This window comes from Myotis myotis, unplaced genomic scaffold (genome assembly GCF_014108235.1).
Source record: "Myotis myotis isolate mMyoMyo1 unplaced genomic scaffold, mMyoMyo1.p scaffold_m19_p_13, whole genome shotgun sequence".
NCBI classification, from domain to species: Eukaryota; Metazoa; Chordata; class Mammalia; order Chiroptera; family Vespertilionidae; genus Myotis; species Myotis myotis.
In genome coordinates this window covers 25,186,688-25,206,126 of record NW_023416317.1, presented here as the reverse complement: position 1 = coordinate 25,206,126, position 19,439 = coordinate 25,186,688, and the positions used below count along the sequence as shown (strand labels likewise).

The 19,439-nt window shown below is 39.6% G+C and overlaps 1 protein-coding gene across 13 annotated transcripts in view; it reads left to right on the top strand.

Annotated features, from left to right (window-relative positions):
* NR2C2 (nuclear receptor subfamily 2 group C member 2) overlaps positions 1-19,439 on the top strand; it is an 88,238-nt gene that overhangs the window by 342 nt on the left and 68,457 nt on the right. For 7 of the 13 annotated variants that reach the window (XR_004971527.1, XR_004971526.1, XR_004971525.1 and 4 more), the window contains exons 1-4: positions 475-916; positions 10,877-10,981; positions 12,846-12,948; positions 14,530-14,613. The exons of 1 other annotated variant lie outside the window; for it this stretch is intronic. Coding sequence is in view for 5 of the 12 variants with exons in the window: in XM_036332282.1 (XP_036188175.1) it covers positions 14,554-14,613 (60 nt within the window). In the remaining 7 variants the exon portion in view is untranslated. Of the gene's footprint in view, positions 1-469; positions 917-10,876; positions 10,982-12,845; positions 12,949-14,529; positions 14,614-19,439 lie in introns of those variants that run through there. 5 more of the 13 variants (XM_036332290.1, XM_036332284.1, XM_036332285.1 and 2 more) reach the window with 5 other exon arrangements.

Sequence of the window (19,439 nt, the reverse complement as noted above, 5' to 3'; positions counted from 1 at the left end):
CCGGCCTGGCCGGCGCGAGGGTGGGGACAGAAAAGGGGGAATGGCCGCGGCCCCGCCTCACAGCTGGCCCTTCGCCAGCGCCGCCATTTTGTTCTCGATGGAGAGGGCTCTGGCTGGGCCGGACTTCCCTCCTCCTCCTTGTCAGCTTCCTCATCCCTGTGGTCCCTCCTTCCCTCACTCCCTGACTCCTCGCCCCTCCGCTCCTCGTGTGCCGTTGGCGGCCGCCTCGGCCCAACCGCCGTTTTTTCTGAAGGGGAGTGTGGCAGGCGGGTACGGAGTGCCGCCTCGTGAGCGACGGCTTTGCCGACCAATTGGTGCCCACACAGGAGGGCCGGGCCCTGCGCTCCTTCCTCCGAAGCTCTGCTGATTGGCTCGGGCGGGAGAGGGCGGTCCCCGCGGGGCGCTGGAATCCTGGCAGGGCGGGAGCAGGGGCGGGGCGCAGCTTGGGCTCCGGGGTCATGGGGGCGCGGCCTGGGCGGGAGCCGGGAGCACAGGAGAACCGGCGAGGGGCCGCGCGGTTTCCCCGGGCCTGGAGCGCGTCCAGGATGGGGGATGCCGAGCAATAGTGATAAAGGCGGCGAAGCATCTTGAGTCCACGTCGCTGACTCGTGGGGAAGACTTTTCGCAGGCTGGACACCCTTCAGGGCCCGGCTCTTTCCTGTATTTCCGGCGCAGCCGCGGGCGAATCTTGAGGCTCAACTTCATAGATTATAAAACGGGGAGAATGGGCGTTCTTGCCAGGCCGGACCTCCCTTCTCAGGACCGTTGAGTGCTCTACTCGGAAAATGGAGTCAAGGCTACTTTGTGAACCCCAGAGTGATGTAAAAATGGTGTTATTGTTGAAAATCGGGTGTAGAAGCGCCAGGAATGGAAAGCTTAAATGTATTGAGGGCTTGAGAGAACACAGGTGAATCAGGTAATTCTCTTCTCACTCATTGATTAAATGCTTGTTTGCTTAGTTTGGGGGCACTGGGGATACATCCAGAGAACTAGCTAGACAAGGCCTCTCTCCCCTCTTAGAATTGGGGATGGGGGTGAATAGGCAAATAAAAATACGATTTCAGAGAATGGCAAATTCCAGAAAAGAAACGAAACTGAATTAAAGAAGATATGAGGAGACAAAATTAGATTGGGTGGTCAGAGAAGGCCTCTGTAAGGTGGTGCTTGAACCGAGGAACCTAAGGGGGGGGGGGGGGGGAGAACAAAACAAAACAAAAAAACACGAACCACAGGTGTAAAGGCCCAGGTGTAAAGGAAGGAAAGCATTTGGTGTGATTGGGAACAGGCTGTAAATTGGTTAGAACTACTTTGTTGTTCTTTCTATTATTCTACTCTACCTCCAGGCTAAAGTCTGTGAAATATGACAAAGGTAATAGTAAATCTTCAGTTTAACAATGAAAAAGAAAGAGTCAAGGAAAATACAGCCATAAATGAATTGCTGATAAATATATGACTTGGGGGGGGGAAACCTCAGAAAATCACAGATTCAAATCCTTTGTCAGCCCCTTATATCCATCTTCAGTTCGTCAGGTATTTGCCTCCGGAATTAGGTGCCAGACTGGAATACAGAGATGACTAAAACGCGTGAATGTGGTTCTATACACAAGTTCTGTTTTCTCCCTCTCTCATCCCCATATACACACACACACACACACAAAATGTTTTAAGCCAAAGCTAATTACTGTGTTGGTTAACAGTGTCAGCATTTACTAGCTGTGTGACTTTGGGTAAGTTACTTAACGTTTTTGAGCCTTACTGTCCTCATCTGGACAATAATAGAACCTTCTAGAATTGAGGATTAAATGGGTCAAAGTAAATAAAGCGCCTTGCACATAGTAAATACTAATAATTGGAATTAAAGGATATAAATGGTGACATTTTTAGTCATGTGGTATAGGGGCAAAACACTGGATTGGAACACTGGGGTTCTAGTTTTGACTGTTCTGCTTTTGGTTATTAATTGGCATCCAGACCAGAAATTTGTTTAGAAAACAAATGGAACCAATAGTCTAGCAAAAAGTATGGGGTACTTTACAATTTACAAGACTCTTACAAGCATTATGTTGTTCATACCCCACTAGAACCGATGTAATTGTGGAGGTCCTTTTCCTGCTGTTTTAAACTTTCTAAGATGTTCCATCATTTTCTTATCACTGTACCCCTAACCCCCTGCGCTCTAAACACACTGGCTTGCCTTCAACTTCAACCGTGACTCACCTTAACCCCAGGCCCTTTCACATGCTGTCCCCTCAGCCTGAAATCCTCACAAGCCCTCTTCCACCACCCCCCCACCTCCCCACCCCCATACACACACACACCACACACATACATACCCTAGTCCTGCAGATCTCAGCTCAAGCATCACTTCCTCAGGGTAACCCTCTCTGATGCCCAGTGCCAATCTAGATCAGATTCTTTTACTACACTGTATTTTTCCATTATAACCTTAGTCTCACTTTGTAATTATACTCCATTATATGATTGATTGATATGTGTTCCCCTTACCTTGAGGTAAACTGCATGAGAGCAGGAATTATTTCGTTCATTATATTTACAGCACTTAGCAGAGTGCCTGGCACTATTTGTTGAGTGAATTAATTGATAATTTATGATATCACTGGTAACTAAGTTACTGCTCATTAATGGTATCTTTTTGTGGGGGCTTGTTTGGCAATTCAGATAGCAGTGCCAGCAATAAAATGTCTATTACAGTATTTGGATGATTTTAGAAAGTGGCCCCTCACAGATGGCACTGACTGGAGACATGAATTTCTTTTTACCCACTTATATGTTGATTTTATGTTCTTTTTAAAGACCAGAAATAGATAACTTAATAATAAACTGAATTACAAAGTAAATTAATGAAAGTTGATGAGTTCATATGGAACTCATTAATAAACAAATAGTCCAAATATAACGATGTCATTTACTTTAACTCAGCGGTTCTCAACCTGTGGGTTGCAACCCCTTTGGCAGTCGAACGACCCTTTCACAGGGGTCGCCTAAGACCATCCTGCATATCAGATATTTACATTACGATTCATAACAGTAGCAACATTACAGTTATGAAGTAGCAATGAAAATAATTTTATGGTTGGGTCACAACTTGAGGAACTGTAGTTAAAGGGCCAGAAGGTTGAGAACCACTGCTTTAAATGAAGAAACAAAGCACCAATATGATTTTCTTGAAATTAAAAATGCTAGTCTTTGTTTCTCTATCACAGGGGAGAGAAGTAGGTTTGCAGGGAGATGAGAGCTGAAAGTCTCTGTGGTCATTTTTATTTTTTAAAAATTTATCTTTATTGTTGAAAGTATTACAGATGTCCCTTTTAACACCATTGGCCCCCTCCACTCTGCTCTAACACTCCCCGCCCTCCCTCCCTGCAGGCCTTCACCATATTATTGTCTGTGTCCATAGGTTATGCATATAAGTTCTTTGGTTAATCTCTTCCTGCCTTCCCTCTGAGGTTCATCAGTCTGTTCCATGCTTCCATGTTTCTGGATCTACTTTGTTCATCAATTTATTTTGTTCATTAGATTCCACATGTAAGTGAGATCATGTGGTACTTGTCTTTCTCTGCTGGCTTATTTCATTTAGGATAATAGTCTCCAGGTTCCTCCATGCTGTCTCAGAGGGTAAGAGATCCTGCTTTTTTACAGCTGCATAGTATTTCATTATGTAAATCTGCCACAGCTTTTTTATGGACTCATCTGCTGATGGGCACTTGAGCTGTTTCCACATCTTAGCTATTATAAATAGCTCTGCTGTGAACATAGGGGTGCATGTATTCTTTCTGATTGCTGTTTCAGGATTCTTAGGGTATATTCCTGGAAGTGGGATCACTGGGTCAAATGACAGTTCCATTTTTAATTTTTTGAGGAAACTCCATACTATTCTTCATAGTGGCTGCACCAGTCTGCATTCCCACCAGCAGTGTACTAGGGTTCCCTTTTCTCCACATCCTCGCCAGCGCTTGTTTGTTGATTTGTTGGTGCTAGCCATTCTGGCAGGTGTGAGGTGATACATCATTGTCGTTTTAAGTTGCATCTCTCTGGTGATGAGTGATTTTGAACATTTTTTCTTATGTCTCTTGGCCATCTGCATGTCTGCTTTGCAGAAGTGTCCATTTAGGTCCTTTGCCCATTTTTTCATTGGATTATTTATCTTCCTTTTGTTAAGTTGTATGAGTTCTTTATATATTTTGGAAATTTATCCCATATTAGATGTATCATTTGCAAATATGTTCTCCCATACAGTGGGATCCTTCTTCATTTTGTTGATGTTTTCCTTAGCTGTGCAGAAGCTTTTTATTTTGATGTAGCCATTAATTTTAAATATTTATTCTTCCAAAGATAAATGGATTCATGTAACAGAATTATTGAAGAATAACCTTTTAATTGCTTTCCCAAGTTTAAAAGCTTACTTTGCAAAGTATATGTTAAGCTTCCACTTGAAAGTCTGGTAAATAGACCATTTTTGCTGACTTATTCTACATACTACTTACTTTTTATGTGTTTTTATTTTTTATTTCAGAGAGAGAAGGGAGAGAGAGAAAAAAATCAATGATACAGAGAAACATTCATCAGTTGCCTCCTGCACACACCCCTACTGGGGATGGAGCCTGCAACCCCATGTGCCCAGACTGGAATCACACCGCTGAACTTTCGGTGCATGGGACATGGCTCAACCAATTGAGCCACACTGGCCAGGGCTATATAATACTGATTTTAAAAATAAAATGTTATAATATTTTAAAACCAATTAGCAGTCACACTTTTATTTAAATCTTTGGTTTTGGATTCTTCTATCCTGTTACAGGAATTTTTGGTACCACTTGTTCAACAATTTTGATTCCTTGAATTAATTACTCAGGGTAACTAAAGAACTGATAGTTTAATGTTGTTTTACAACATGAAAATACTTATTTATTGCTTTCAACAGTTGTGTTTAAGATGACCTTGAAATTTTGTTCTCATGAACATGCCTTTACAGAAAATAAAATCCGTATGTGTAATAATCTTACTTTTTGAGGAATTCCGGAAAATCTTAACATTTGTCTCCAAGAAGTCAAGTAACAGTTCAACGCCTGTCTCTGGAACCTTGAGTGGGTAGCCTATCTGAGGCTTATAGATTTCCCACTTTTAAAATGGGGAGGTGGGAACCAACACTGAGATTGGGGCCAAGAGTAGGAGTCACTTGTCCAGGTTACATAGAACAAGGCAGGTGGACCTGTGTAGAGCAGACGCCCTTCAGCCTTGGTACTGAACCCCTGGCCTTTTGTGTCTAGCTGTCTTAGTGTCTCCACATATTGAGGGCTCTCATTTGGGGTTTTTATCTTTGAGTTCTCTTACCTGTTTGTCATATGCTCCTTCAGTCCCAAAGCACGTCCTAGAGCAGATACTAGTTCCCTTTAATCAGTACCACACAGGAGGAATCTGAAGGAATCCATCTTAGAGCTCAAGTCCAGCCTCACACCTGATGCAACACTTTGCAAGAGTTTTGTTTAGCTCTTTTTACTTTATTACTGGTAATGAGAAACTTAAATAATGTTGACTTTTCCTCCATGTGTGATTATCATCTTTAACGTGATGTACACATTCGTGTTCCTGTCGCACATTGTAAAAGATAAGCTCTTATTTGTTGGAGTCTCACTTGCAACCTAACATGACTGGAGGCTGAGATTCTCTTTGTAATTCCCTCCCATCCCTGCCATTTCTTCCCCATATCCCTTGCCATCTATTTCTGCTACCTGTTCCCCATCTTCTCTTCAGGGGCCTTGAATGCTAGAGAGTTTTAAGCAACAGGAGCTCTGTACCAAAAGTCATGACTGTTTGGAAATTGCAACTCAACTAGCATAGCTCCCAATAATGAGTGGTAGTGGATAGAAAGGATGACAGTTCAGATGAGGGCATTGGCATAGGCATTATTACAAGGAGAGAAGGAGCAGATGCATAGCCCTGGCATCTGGAGTCTTGGAGCAGAGGTATGGGAAGTGAATTATTAGGTTGAGAAAGAAATAGGCTAGCTCAGTCACTCAACTGTTGTTTTTGCTTCACTCGGGGACTCCAGGTAGCCTATAATGATGAAAGCTAACCTCAGGGGGAAAGTGTGATTTTTAGGGACAATAAAAATTAACTCTCCCACTGTAATAGGCCTGAAGTCCTTACATAGGAGGTGAAACCTTTCATTCTATAATTATTCTAAGCCCTGGAAATGTTAATAAGTTGATAGGGAGGAGTTTCATTCCAAGTGTAAAAGAGGGTATCATTCTGTCCTGTTTGGATTAGTGGAAGATGTGAAAGAAGGTATTGAGGCCTAGAAAATTGGGTGAATGCTACTGAAGAGTGAGGGGGAGAAGCTGGCAGTGCTAGACTCAAACTTGAAGGCTTCATGGTTTTACTGGGAGCCATCTTACTTACCTTTATTGTTCACGTATTGATAGAAAAAAAAAAAACAAAGGTAAGCAAAAAAAAAGTTTCTTACTGTCTGCCCACACATGCACTTTCAATAACTGCCTGCCTCTGTACCACTCTCATTCTCTTTCTCTCACCCTTCCTTATTGCTTCTGCAATAATACATCTTTTTACTAGGTTAAGTAAACCTGGAATTGAAAAATCACCTTTACCATGGTTGAAAGCACAGAGTTTAGGTCAGCCCTTGGCTGAAAAGACTGGTAATCAGAACATGTTTGTTACTTAATGCAATGTGGATTTTTTAAAAATTAAATTTAAGTTTGTTTCTTTTCTAAAGTAAAAGATTTTTTTTAAAAAAAGGAAATTTTCAAATGAAGGAAAGATAGCATTGCATCAAAAGGCACATACTAAGAATGTTGTCAATAGATTATGTGAAGTGAAACATGCAATGAAACCAGTTTTACCATAGGCTACTGGATATAAACAAGAGTTAAGTTTCTAGGGTATCTCATCAACGTTATAATAACAGTATTCAAGGACCTGCTGTATTTAGGAATTAGTGATTGTATAAACTAGTTATTAAATGATCTAGCTTATTGATTCAAGCAATTTGTTTCCTTGCTGCTCTCCTGTCACTTTAAAAGATTCCTTCCTCTTGACTTTTTCTGGGAAATTATTTTGAAGGATACTGATATAGAGGGGATGTTGTGTTCTTAGAGACAGAGTGGCCTGGAAGACTTGAAACAAGTTGATTAAACTTCTGAATCTGTTTTTTTTCTGTATGTATTGGTAGTGCTAATAATACCTAATCAGAAGGTATTTTAAGGATTAAATGATGCCTCCTTTTATATAAGGCACATTGTAAATTCTGAGGAAGTCTGTCCTGCTTTCCTTCCATCCATCTGTCCCTGGCTCACACTAATAGAAATGAAGAGAGTTCTTATCACCCTTACACTTAGGCCCCTAGAAAGGTGAGGAAAATCATGCAGTGTGCAATTTTTTTTTTTTTTTTTTTTTTACAGGAAGTCGCGCAGAAAGTTGTAGCACTGCTCTGGTAACATGAGAACTCCATAGATGAGAACCACTTCTTTCCCCACTGTTCACTGTTTACCACCTCACCTCCCACCCCCTAGCACACATATATCATTGCTGTCCCTTTCTTGTAGTCCACACTTGTAATAAGTTTCTTGTGTAGGGCAGGGAATCACCTGACCTAAAAGCAAGTAATCTTTGAGTTTAAGTAGTGGCAGGGTTTCTGATTGAAGTGGCAGGATGTATATCTGAACTTGACCTTAGAGCAGCCATGGGCAAACTACGGCCCGCGGGCCGGGCCCGTTTGAAATGAATAAACCTAAAAAGAAAAAGACCGTACCCTTTTATGTAATGATGTTTACTTTGAATTTATATTAGTTCACACAAACACTCCATCCATGCTTTTGTTCCGGCCCTCCGGTCCAGTTTAAGAAGCCATTGTGGCCCTCGAGTCAAAAAGTTTGCCCAGCCCTGCCTTAGAGGTATCCCCATGAGCCTTTCTTTTGATGAACATTTTATTATATTAAATCTGCCACTTGATTACCATATACTGGTTTCAAGTCTTGATCTATGATTTCAAATCTTTAGCTATGTGTTTCTCTCTTTTTTAAAATCCTCTTTCAGGCTATCTAGATTCTTCAGTTTTTATTTTCCCATGAGTATGAATAAAAAGACTCTTACAGCCCAACTGGTGTTGCTTAGTGGTTGAGCATTGACCTATGAACCAGGAGGTCACAGTTCGATTCCCAGTCAGGGCACATGCCCTGGTTGTGGGCTCAATCCCCACTGGGGCGTGCAGGAGGCAGCCAATCAATGATTCTCTCCTCATTGATGTTTCTATCTCTCTCTTCCTCTCCCTTCCTCTCTGAAATCAATAAAAAGAAAAAAAGACTCTTGACAGTCACAGCATAACAGAGCTTACACTGAATATCTTGGACCTATCAAGAAGTTCTATTACCCATGCAGTATTTTGAAAATAGTTATTCGGTATTGGTTTATTTTTAAATATTTGTGAGATTTATCTTAATTTAGTCCTTTCATTTTGCCCAGTTAATACAATTTAACAATGAATTACAAATGCTATGTGAGCATATGATGCATGTAAATATAGTTAATTTCATGTGGATCTTATGTCAAAATGAGAGACCTATTTCTAAGTGTAATACACATTTTATAAATTTGAGTTATTGCTTTCAAATTTCTTTGAGAAAGTAAAAGTGGCACCATCTCCTTGTACCAATAGTAGCTTCCATGTATTGTATGTCTGTTATGTGCCTGGCATTAAGTTAGGCTCTTACATACATATTTAAGATCTAATCTTCACAATAACCTCATGTGGTTTAGTATCAGAAAGATCGACTTAGTGCCAAAGCCTTACAACCCAGTATATTTGTTTAGATGAGAAACTATCAAGACAGTAGATATTTTTTAATGTTATATAATTATGGGCCATGCAATACATAAATATGGATAATATGAATCAGTTGATTGTGAAGGGAAAGGAAGGCTCACCCATTCCTATCAATAAAGACAGAGTTTCCTTGTCCCAGGGCTTGTTTATTGTTATTTGAGACCCTGGCTCCTAAGCCTGCCCCTGTGGAGAACATAGCTGAGCTGTCCTGGTGACTTACTGGGTATTCAGGTGTTCACAGTCAGAGCCCAGCTTTCACTGCAGTGGGGTTTGTAGCTCTGCTTCACAAAGGAAACCTTGGTTGCAAAGTTTGGTCAGCTGTACACTTTTTGTGAGCCTAGAAGAGCTTATTCAGTCACCATAGTTTTCTTTACTTCTTTGTTATTAAAAGGGTGATACTGATCTCATTGTAGTTGAAAGAATATGTTATAAAAATCTACGCTTGCATAAAGACAAGCAATAATAGTTTTACTTCCATCATCCTATGGTTTGTATTATAGTTTTTATGTACTGTGCCCTGTTGTCATACATGTGCAATACAGGAAAAACTCACATTTAAGTTAAGTTTAAGACGATGCCTTCATACTTCATAGTCTTTGTTGCCACCACTTTCTAACTGGCCCTCCATTTGTAGTCTCTCCTTTTTTATCATCACGTTGTTGCCTAAAGGAATTTTTAAAGATCCAGATGTGATTACTTCATTTTTCTGCCAAACCGCTGATAGTTCTCTGTTACCTATCGTATCAGCCTCTCTCCTCCCCTGACCTCTCCAATAATCCCCCACCAGCTTTCCTACTGTTCCTCAAATATGTCGTTCTCTTTCATACCTACCAGTTTGTATGAGCTGTCATCTCTGCTTAGAACTCTCTCCATTCTCCTCTTTGCTTATTGAATTTCTACTCTTCCTTCAAGACCCAGCTTCTCTCCTATAAAACTACCACAAGCAGAGCGAGATGCTTCTTCCTTTGGATATTCATTGTAGCACTTAACACTGCATAGCTTTTATTGGTTTCTTTCTAAAATTCTTCAAGGACAAAGACTTTCTCCTCCTTTTATTATTGTCATTGTTAATTCTCAGCAGTCAATTCATTTACTATTTCACAGCAGTTGCTTAAAAAGGATTGATAGTTGTTCAACTTGATTAGCTTAAAATTACCGTTGAAAAATATTCTGTAGCAGTTTCTTTTTTTACTTAAGCTATTTGGTCTTTTCTGGGAACATTATTTGTGTGCGGGAGCAATCTTCAAGGGTTAGGGAGCCGAATAGGTCAAGGACCAACCTTTGAAGGCCTCAAGTTTCTGTACCAAGAAAAATAATGTTTTGTTCACAGTGCTTGTAAGTACAGTTCCTGGTGTAATCATTCAGGAAATGTCAGTTACTCTCAGTATTACCATGCTTAGCTCCACCAGCCAAGAAGATTGTTTTTAAGTGTTTTTTTTTTTCTAGTTTGTAGTATCAAAACAGTAGGTTGTTCTTTTTTTTTTTTTCAGACTTCAAATGCAAAATTAAATTGTGCTAGTGACTGGTTTTTCAAACTACATGTGGGCACAATACATTGTTCCCTGGAGTTTCTCATTTTAGGGGGATGCCCCCTAATTGACAACCATTGTCAAAGTGCTCTACCTTTCCTTCCTACTATGTGGTCTTTCTGTCTAGGATTACCTATTTCTGTGGTAGCAGTAAGAGAAGCTCTCAGGTGAGAATCTTACCCTCTGGCATTATCTTTTTTTTTTTTTTTTTTAACCTATGCACTTGAGTTAAATATTTTCCCTGATGTCTTTCACTGTGATATCCTGACAGAAGGCCCTCTTTCTTATTTATATATGAGAATAAAATATGGTTTGCGACTTAGCATATTTTCAAAAATGATGAAATGGAAAATATTTTTTGAAATTACCCTCTCACTTATCTGCTTTCACTGGATTTAAATCTTCATTGAAAGCACTTGCTTTTCATAATTTCTCTTTCAATACCTCTCTCAATGTTATTCTCACTCTTTGTCTTTGCTTATTTTTCCAGAAGGTGCACATTCCTCCTTGTTCATTTTTAAGCAGTTCCAAAACTGCTGTTGATGATGCCTGAAGCTGCTTTGGAGGCAGAAAACCAAGAGTGAGATCAAGAATTGTAAGAATTTAAGTTATAAAGAAAGGTTGCTGCTCTGGGTCATGAGTGTTTGAGATAGTTAAGGAAGTTGGTATGGGCAAGAGAGCAAAATGTGTGTGTGGGGGGGGGGGGGGGCACTTGCCCTAACAGAGCAAGGTTTATTATAAAGCTGCAGTAATAAGATAATGGTAGTGGCATGGAGAAAGATAAGTAGAACAGTAGTGGAATAGAATAGGGAACCTAGAATTACATCCACACATACAGCCTGAGATATGGTAGGCAAAAAGGATAGGTTGTTTAGAAATGGTCCTGGAAAATTGATTATCCATACAATGGGGGGAAAATGGATTCTTCCCGTCAAACTCAAAAATCAATTTGCAGATGGATTGAGGACTTAAATGTGAGGGACAAAACTCTTTAACATTTATAATACATAACATTATACTTTTAAAAAAATCCTCACCCAAGGATATGTTTTTATTGATTTTAGAGAGAGAGGAAGGGGAAAGGGGAGGGAGGGAGGGAGGGAGAGAGAGAGAGAAATGTCGATCGGGTGCACGTGCCCCAACCAGGGGTTGAGCCCGCAACCTAGGTATGTGCCCTGACTGGGAATTGAATCCACGACCCCTCGGTGCATGGGATGATGCTCTAACTCTGGTTCTCAACCTTCCTAATGCCACAACCCTTTAACACAGTTCCTCATGTTGTGGTGTCCCCCAACCATAAAATTATTTTCGTTGCTACTTCATAACTGTAATTTTGCTACTGTTATGAATCGTAATGTAAATATCTGATATGCAGATGGTCTTAGGCGACCCCTGTGAAAGGGTCGTTCGACCCCCCCCAAAGGGGCCGCGACCCACAGGTTGAGAACCACTGCAACTGATTGAGCCACACCCGCCAGGGCATAACATTATACTTTTGACCTTCAGGTAGGATAGGATTTTTATAAATAAAACATAAAAGTACAAATTATAAAAGAAAATATTGACAAATTCAGCCTTATTAAATTTAAGAACTGCTATTCATCAAAAGACACCATAAAGTAAATAGATGTGCTACATAGCAGAAGATACTTATAATTTATGTAATCAATAAAGAATTAATATTTAACTTCTAAACTAAACATGTTAATTACTACATCTTCCTTTGTGACCTAACATCTAGAATCACTGGTCGTTAGCAGTATCTTGGAGCCCCCAAGTCCTATGTGAGGTTGATTGGCCTATAAATTTAGTGTTCAAGTGAGTCATTACAGACAATTTTCTGAGTTACTAAGTCATCTTTATCAGGCCGTCAGTCATCTGTTAAATCCACTTCAACTCAAAACTTGAAGGCTTAAGCTACCTCTTTTAGGGAAACCCAATAGATATCTTTCTAGTACTCTTATTTCTATAGTAAATAATAATATTCCCAATTGATATTTCTGATATTCAAATTCATAAATTTCTTGCATCAAACAGCTGTTAATAACAGCAACAGAAATGCTTGTAACACCTAAAAGTGGTAAAATTAATAGTTGCAGCTGCATGTTTAGATTTTATTTCTTATATAATACCTATGGCTATCTTTATCCACTTTATTCCTTAGGGAGTTCTTTTGAGACCTCTGATTTTATAGAAAAAGAAGGAACTCTAGACTTTTCACATGCAATAATTGTGTTTTTATCAACAGTCAAGTTGTTAAGAAACTTTTCTGATACATGTGAAATGATATTTTTCCCTCTATTTCTTTTAGTTGGAACTAAACTATAACTAGGGGAAAAGATCAGAGTGTTTCTCTATGATTTTTCTTCTAGAAACAATGAAAAGTAAACAAAAGTTAAAAGTCTTAACTACTTATTAAAAAGAATAAATAACCAGAAACACTACCTCTGTAATTTCAGATCATGTACTGTTATGTGAAGATGAATTACTGACACTGGTGACCTGGTATCCTTGTGGCAGTTGGTGCAGTACCTGCTCTTACAGGATGTTGTCTCCTTGAAGGCAGGGGCCAATTATTTTATATTTATCAATCACAGTTTCATGCTCCTATCTCTCTCATTACCATGTTGGCAATAAAGTAATATGAAGGGGAATTATGATCATAGAAGGAACTGTCTAATAGTGGACAGAATGATATAGGAAGTCACCAGAGAGTGGAAAGGCTTGATAGAGATCAGTGCTTATAAGTACTACTTAGAGGCCCAGTGTGCGGGATTCATGCACTGGTGGGGGCATGGCCTGTGGGGATCGGTCAGCTGAGCAGCTGTGGACCCGCCCTCTGAGTGGCTGCTCCCACTGTGGGAGCACACTGACCACCTGCATTGAGCATCTGCCCCCTGGTGGTCAGTACACATCATAACGACTGGTCCACCGGTCGTTCCGCGATTTGGTCACTGGGCTTTTATTATATAGGATAGTATCTTAGGTAAGAACTACAGGAAAGTGTTTATAAAATTACATTGTGAAGTAGTTTAATTTGTGATTGAGGAAGGGCCAAACAAATGAAATGTGTATGCATTTGTGTATATTATACATTCAGTAGTACCATATAGTTTTTATATGTAAATGCTGGAAATAAATACCAGAACTTTGTTCTCCTCTTAATCATGGGACCTGTGCAGTCAATAATGAAGTCTTTCTGATTTGTCAAGGAATTAGATATAGAGTGGAATTTCTTTATCCTGAATTCTTTGTGGTAGAGTATTCTAATGGCATGGGTTTAGGGACTATTCAGGGTAGCTATGTTTTATGACCTGAAGAGACCAGTAGGTCTGTTACATCAAAAATGCTAGTACTCAAATGATCCTGGCCCAGGAGACTAGCACAATTTTTGGTCTTTAGATGATCTTCCTCAATTTTTACAAATGGTCACACTGTTGTTGTTATTCTATTAATAGGAAGCTGAATTGTCTTGTTTTTCTAATTTAATGAAGACTTAAAATATAAATGATAAATGTTTGGGTACCATGTTCTTCGCCCACTTTAGTAATGCAGTCTACTTACTTTTTTCTTTGTTAATGATAGTATTTGCCTTTTCACTTAAGAGTGAGGTGTGTTAGCACCTGGGTAGGGTTCTCACACTGCCAGTAGTAACAGAAGTATAGTTGATGATAGCAATCTACTGCTCTGTATTCAAAGTTGACCACACCTTTCTCAGATAGCCACTTTCTTATTCAGCATAATGTTGCAGGGAGCTAAACAAAAAGGTGTGATTCCCATCTCCCTGAGAGGTGAACCAAGCTGTTACAACCCAAGAGACCTGATAATTAAAATTCCAAATCCATCTTTGTCTGTATTTACCAAGGGAAGTCTTGTTTCCAAATTGAAAGTACAGCTTTAACTCCAAGGTTCTGTCTTAGTTCATTCCACATTTGACACTTTGCTAATATTGTTTATGCTAATTAAGTTTGGTACCTGCCATTGAAGAATTTGGTGCAGCATATCCAGATATGCTTAGCCTTGTTTTCTATAGAGGGAAAAATCTGTACAAAACATTACCAAAGATGAATTTTGATTGCTGATATTTTTCAAGTAGCCTGGTTTTTCCCCACCTGATAGAAGTTGCTGCATCTTTCCAAACAGGTTCTCTAATGATCTTGCTTCACCATGGCTACAAATATGGAGGGGCTGGTTCAGCACAGAGTGGGGACCCAGCAGGTGGCTGAGGTGAGTGACAGGGGCTAGCACGATAGCTGGCACCCTTGCTTTTGATAGGAAAGTACATCAGTGTGCTCTGTTGTTTGAAAACAGTCCCAATGAAGTCAGGATGTAATCTAAATCCAAAGCAGGATGATGCTGCCATGGAAGAAAAAATGAAAATGACAAGAACATTTACTCCTACTATCCTTTTGCATGAATAGGGTGGCCTAGCTGCATACAGTAGGTGACTTTAAAAAATTTCACCTTGAAAACTAAAAGAATCTGATGCTTATCAAACATGTAGGTACAGCTTTAACTCCAAGGTTCTGTGTTAGTTTATTTCACATTTGGCACTTAGCTAATATCATAGTATGGTGGAAAACCCAATTATGTGCATTCTGCAGTCATTATTGATCATCTACCTTGTACTGGAGATTTTGCTTAGTGCTGAGAAATATGGAAATGACTGAGCCATTGGTCCTTCCTTTAGCATTCTCAGGAATGGGTTAAAAAGTAATTATAAAGCAGGGTGAGAAGTACAGTTCCATGGGAGGAAGGTGATCCTGGAAGTGGGTCTTGACTGACAAGTAAACATTTGTCAGACGGACCCAAGGAAGTGGGGGTGGCAGAAGTCAGAAACCTATAAAAAGTCATGAAGTAGCTAGGTATGTTCAGGCAACTTGAGGTGTAAAAGAGGGAAATAGGGCCAGATCTTTTCACTCTGTACCAGGTCCTATGAATAGTCTTCAATCATCACAACAACCATACAAGTTTAGGATGATCATTATTCCCATTTCATAAGTGAGGAAAGCAAGGCTCAAAGGCAAGTAATTGGCTAAGGGCACACTGATTCAGTTCTGTTTCACTTCTTCCAATAAACCATGCATCATGTTGCAACTAGGAGCGATTAGGAGGATTCAGATTTATATTTTTGAATCAGTACTCATATTTCTAGGGTAAAAATGCAAATTTTTCAAAAAATATACACTTAAAGAAAGGATTTTTAAAAATAAAAACTAAGTGCACACATACCTGTTTAAACCAATAAAAGTAGTGAGCAGATTTTTCAGATTTTAGATCAACCATGAACTTAAAGGCAACAGTGTAACTAATCATTCCCTTCCTCCAACAAATAATGATTAATATTAACTAACTATGATAATAGATGGATTTCACACATTTTTTTAGTATTATATTTTTGAAAGGCCTATCAACTATCAAAATGCTTGTGGTTATTTGTTGCTTTAGTTTCTGATAGGAATAATTTTATTGAAAACCATTGTGTGTTTTTTTCAAATATTTAGGGTTATTTTGCATTTAATACAGTTTCCAATTTAGGATGATTTGGAGATTAGTTGTGGATCACTGCTGTAAAAAGGTCATCTTTAATTCTTTAGGGGAAAAGTTTAGTAACCTATAGTAACTTATACATTAATATATTTTGTGTATGTATTCAGAAAATTTGCTACCTTACCTAAAATTTTTGGTCAGGTACGTTATTTCCTTCAGGAAATGGAGTTTTATATAGTATTAACTTAGTGCAACTATTGTTACCCATGGCAATTTTAGGTTGTTAATGTTACCCAGTGCAGTTTTAGGAGATTTCCAAAATAAGAGAAGGCATTCTTAATAGGAGTACAAAAGCAATCTTCCTACTTAAAATATTCCTTAAATTTTCTTGCTATTATTTTGAGGGATAGGTGTATGTGTGTTTTCTTTGAAATTTTGAGCTTAATAACTTTGAAGCTACAATCACGTGCCACTTAACAATCGGGATATGTTCTAAGAAATTCACTGTTAAGCAATTTTGTTGTACAAAGATTATAGAATCTACCTACATAAACCTAGGTGGTATAGCCAACTTACTATATGGTGTAGGTCGGCATTTTTCAACCTTTTTCATCTCATGGCACATAAACTAATTACTAATTACTAAAATTCTGTGGCACACCAAAAAATATATATTTTGCAGATCTGGCAAAAAACAAAACAAAACAGGAATAATTTTGATTCACACCCGATGGCTGTTGTGTTGGCTGTTGTCATTTTTTTATTTGACAATCTAAAGGAAAAGAAGTTAGTGCCCTTGACTAAATAGTCAGGTATTGCATGTTTAAAACTTCTCATGGCACACAGGCTGAAAATTGCTGGTATAGCCTATTGCTTCTAGACCACAAGTCTGTACAGCATGTTACTGTACAAAACAACATAAAATTAAACAAAAGAAAATTATGCAATCAAGAGATACGGTAAACATGAGGTGTATGAGGCTGAAGTAAAGAGTACAGTCTAGCCCTGGCCGGGTGCTAAGTGGTAAGAACACTGGCCTGCACACTGAAGGGTCTCTTGTTCAATTCCCGATCAAGGGCATGTGCCTGGGTTGCAAATTCGCTCTTGCCCTCCAGCGCATACTAGAGGCAGCTGGTAGATATGTCTCTCTCACATCAATGTTTCTCTTTTTCTCTCTTTCCCCTCCCTTCGTCCCTTTCACTCTCTCTGAAAAGCAATGGAAAAATATCAAATGAGGATTAACAACAACCAAAAACACAGTATACTCTAAAATAATGATAAAAAGTATAGTATAAAAAAAAGTATAGTATAGCCCTAGCTGGTTTGGCTCAATGGGTAGAGCGTCAGCCTGCAGACTGAAAGGTCCCAGGTTCGATTCTGGTCAAGGGCCCAAGTTGCAGTCTTGATCCCCAGTAGAGGGCATGTAGGAGGCAGCCAGTCAATGATTCTCTATCATCATTGATATTTCTATCTCTTTCCCTCTTCCTTCTTCTCTGAAATCAATCAATCAATATATATACATACATTCACACACATACACACACACACACACATACACATACATATATACATATACATATAAATAAATTAAGTATAGTATAGTAAATACATAAACCATTAACAGTTGCTTATTATCATTATCAGGTATTATCTATATATATAAAAGGCTAATATGCTAAGTGTTCATCCATCTGGTCACTATGATGCACACTGACCACCAGGGGGCAGACACTCAACCCAGAAGCTGCTGTGACATGCACTGGCCATTTACAGAGAAACAGCACCGTGGACCTGGTGCCCATAAAGCAATACTCGGCTACCCCCAAGTGGGACATAGGCCCCGCCACCACCCCAGAGCGACACCCCACCAAATTGCAGCCAAAGCTGCCAAGACCCCATGGTGCAAAATGTGGCCCACAGCCAAGCCCAGCCCAGAAATGTGGCTGTGGGCGCCGGGTAATAATGTCACATAGCACGCCCAGCTTCCTCTCCCTAGCGACTAGCCTCCTTGGAGCTGCTTCAGCCCAGGAACACAACTTGCTTTATAGCCAGGTGCAAACATTTTACAGTTCAACCAAATATTTGTGAAACATTTTCCCGTGCCTCATCTCATTTGATCCTCACAGAAGTCCTGGAGTAGATAGATAGGAGGCTTGGTAGAATCCTATTTTCTTTTCATTAGCCAGAAAACGGAGATTTAGAAAATTTAAAAACTTGACCCCACTGAAAAGAAGAAATGGTGGACCTTGAAAATGACTTCAAGTTTTCTCACTGCACAGAATATAGTCAAACACTGCTGCAGTTAAATATTTTACCCTTTGTTCTCCCTGCATGATCTACAATAATAAACTGCTTCTTATTGATATTTACTGCTCTGTTGCTCAGTTACCTGAAAGAGAAGTTGTGGTGCTTCACTGGGCTGGAAAAAGTTTAGCTAAATCAAAGCAGGTCTAATTAAGCAAGTTTATTCTATCCTATATAATAAAAAGCTAATATGCAAATTGACTGAAAGGCAGAACGACCGGTCACTATGACACTTACTGACCACCAGGGTGCAGAGACGCTCAATGCAGGAGCTGCCCCCTGGTGGTCAGTGCGCTCCCACAGGAGTGCTGCTCAGCCAGAAGCCCTGAGCCGGGCTCATGGCTGGCGAGCACAGCAGTGGTGGTGGGAGCCTCTCCTGTCTCCGCAGTAGCGCTAAGGATGTCCGACTGCTGGCTTAGCCCTACTCAGATATCCCCCGAGGGCTCCTGGACTGCGAGAATGTGCAGGCTGGGCTGAGGGAGAGGGACACCCCCCCCCCCCCCGCCCCCACAAGTGCATGAATTTCTTGCACTGGACCTCTAGTGTATATATAAATGGCTAAGTTGACTCCGGCATGCGTGATACATATAAAGCTCTCACTGGTGCCAGTCATACACGTGTGTTTCAATCTGTCATTGTCGATCATGAATTTGGTTGACACTTCTATTATAAAGGATGAATAGTGATATTAAAATATTTCTTCTAATTAATTTCCTTTCAGTGTGCACAAATTTGTGCACTGGGCCTCTAGTATACTGTATAAATTGTGTGTGCTAAACTTTTATTCAGCTGGCAGCACAGTAGCTTTGTTTTCACCAGTATCCCCACAAACGTGTGAATAATACAGTCACTAAGCAATAGGAATTTTTCAGCTCCACTATAATTATATTGGACCACCATTGTATATATGGCCCATTGTTGACTTAAATGTTGTTGTGCAGTATGTGGCTGTACATAAGGGGTGAATAAAAGTAGATTTACAGTCATATGGAAATAATACAAATAAATAATATTATAATGAATAATACATTTCACATACAACTGTAAACCTACTTTTTCCCACCCCTGTTCAGTCTGATTTCAACTTTGTAAATATATCTAATGTTTAACTATAGTTATATGCCATGTGCTATATGATACAGTATGCCAGGTATTGTGCTAAGCTCATTTTCTCATTTAATACTTCCACTAACACTATAAGGAAAGCATTATTATTTTCCCCACTTTAAATAAGAAGAAACTGAGAGATTTATTTTGCC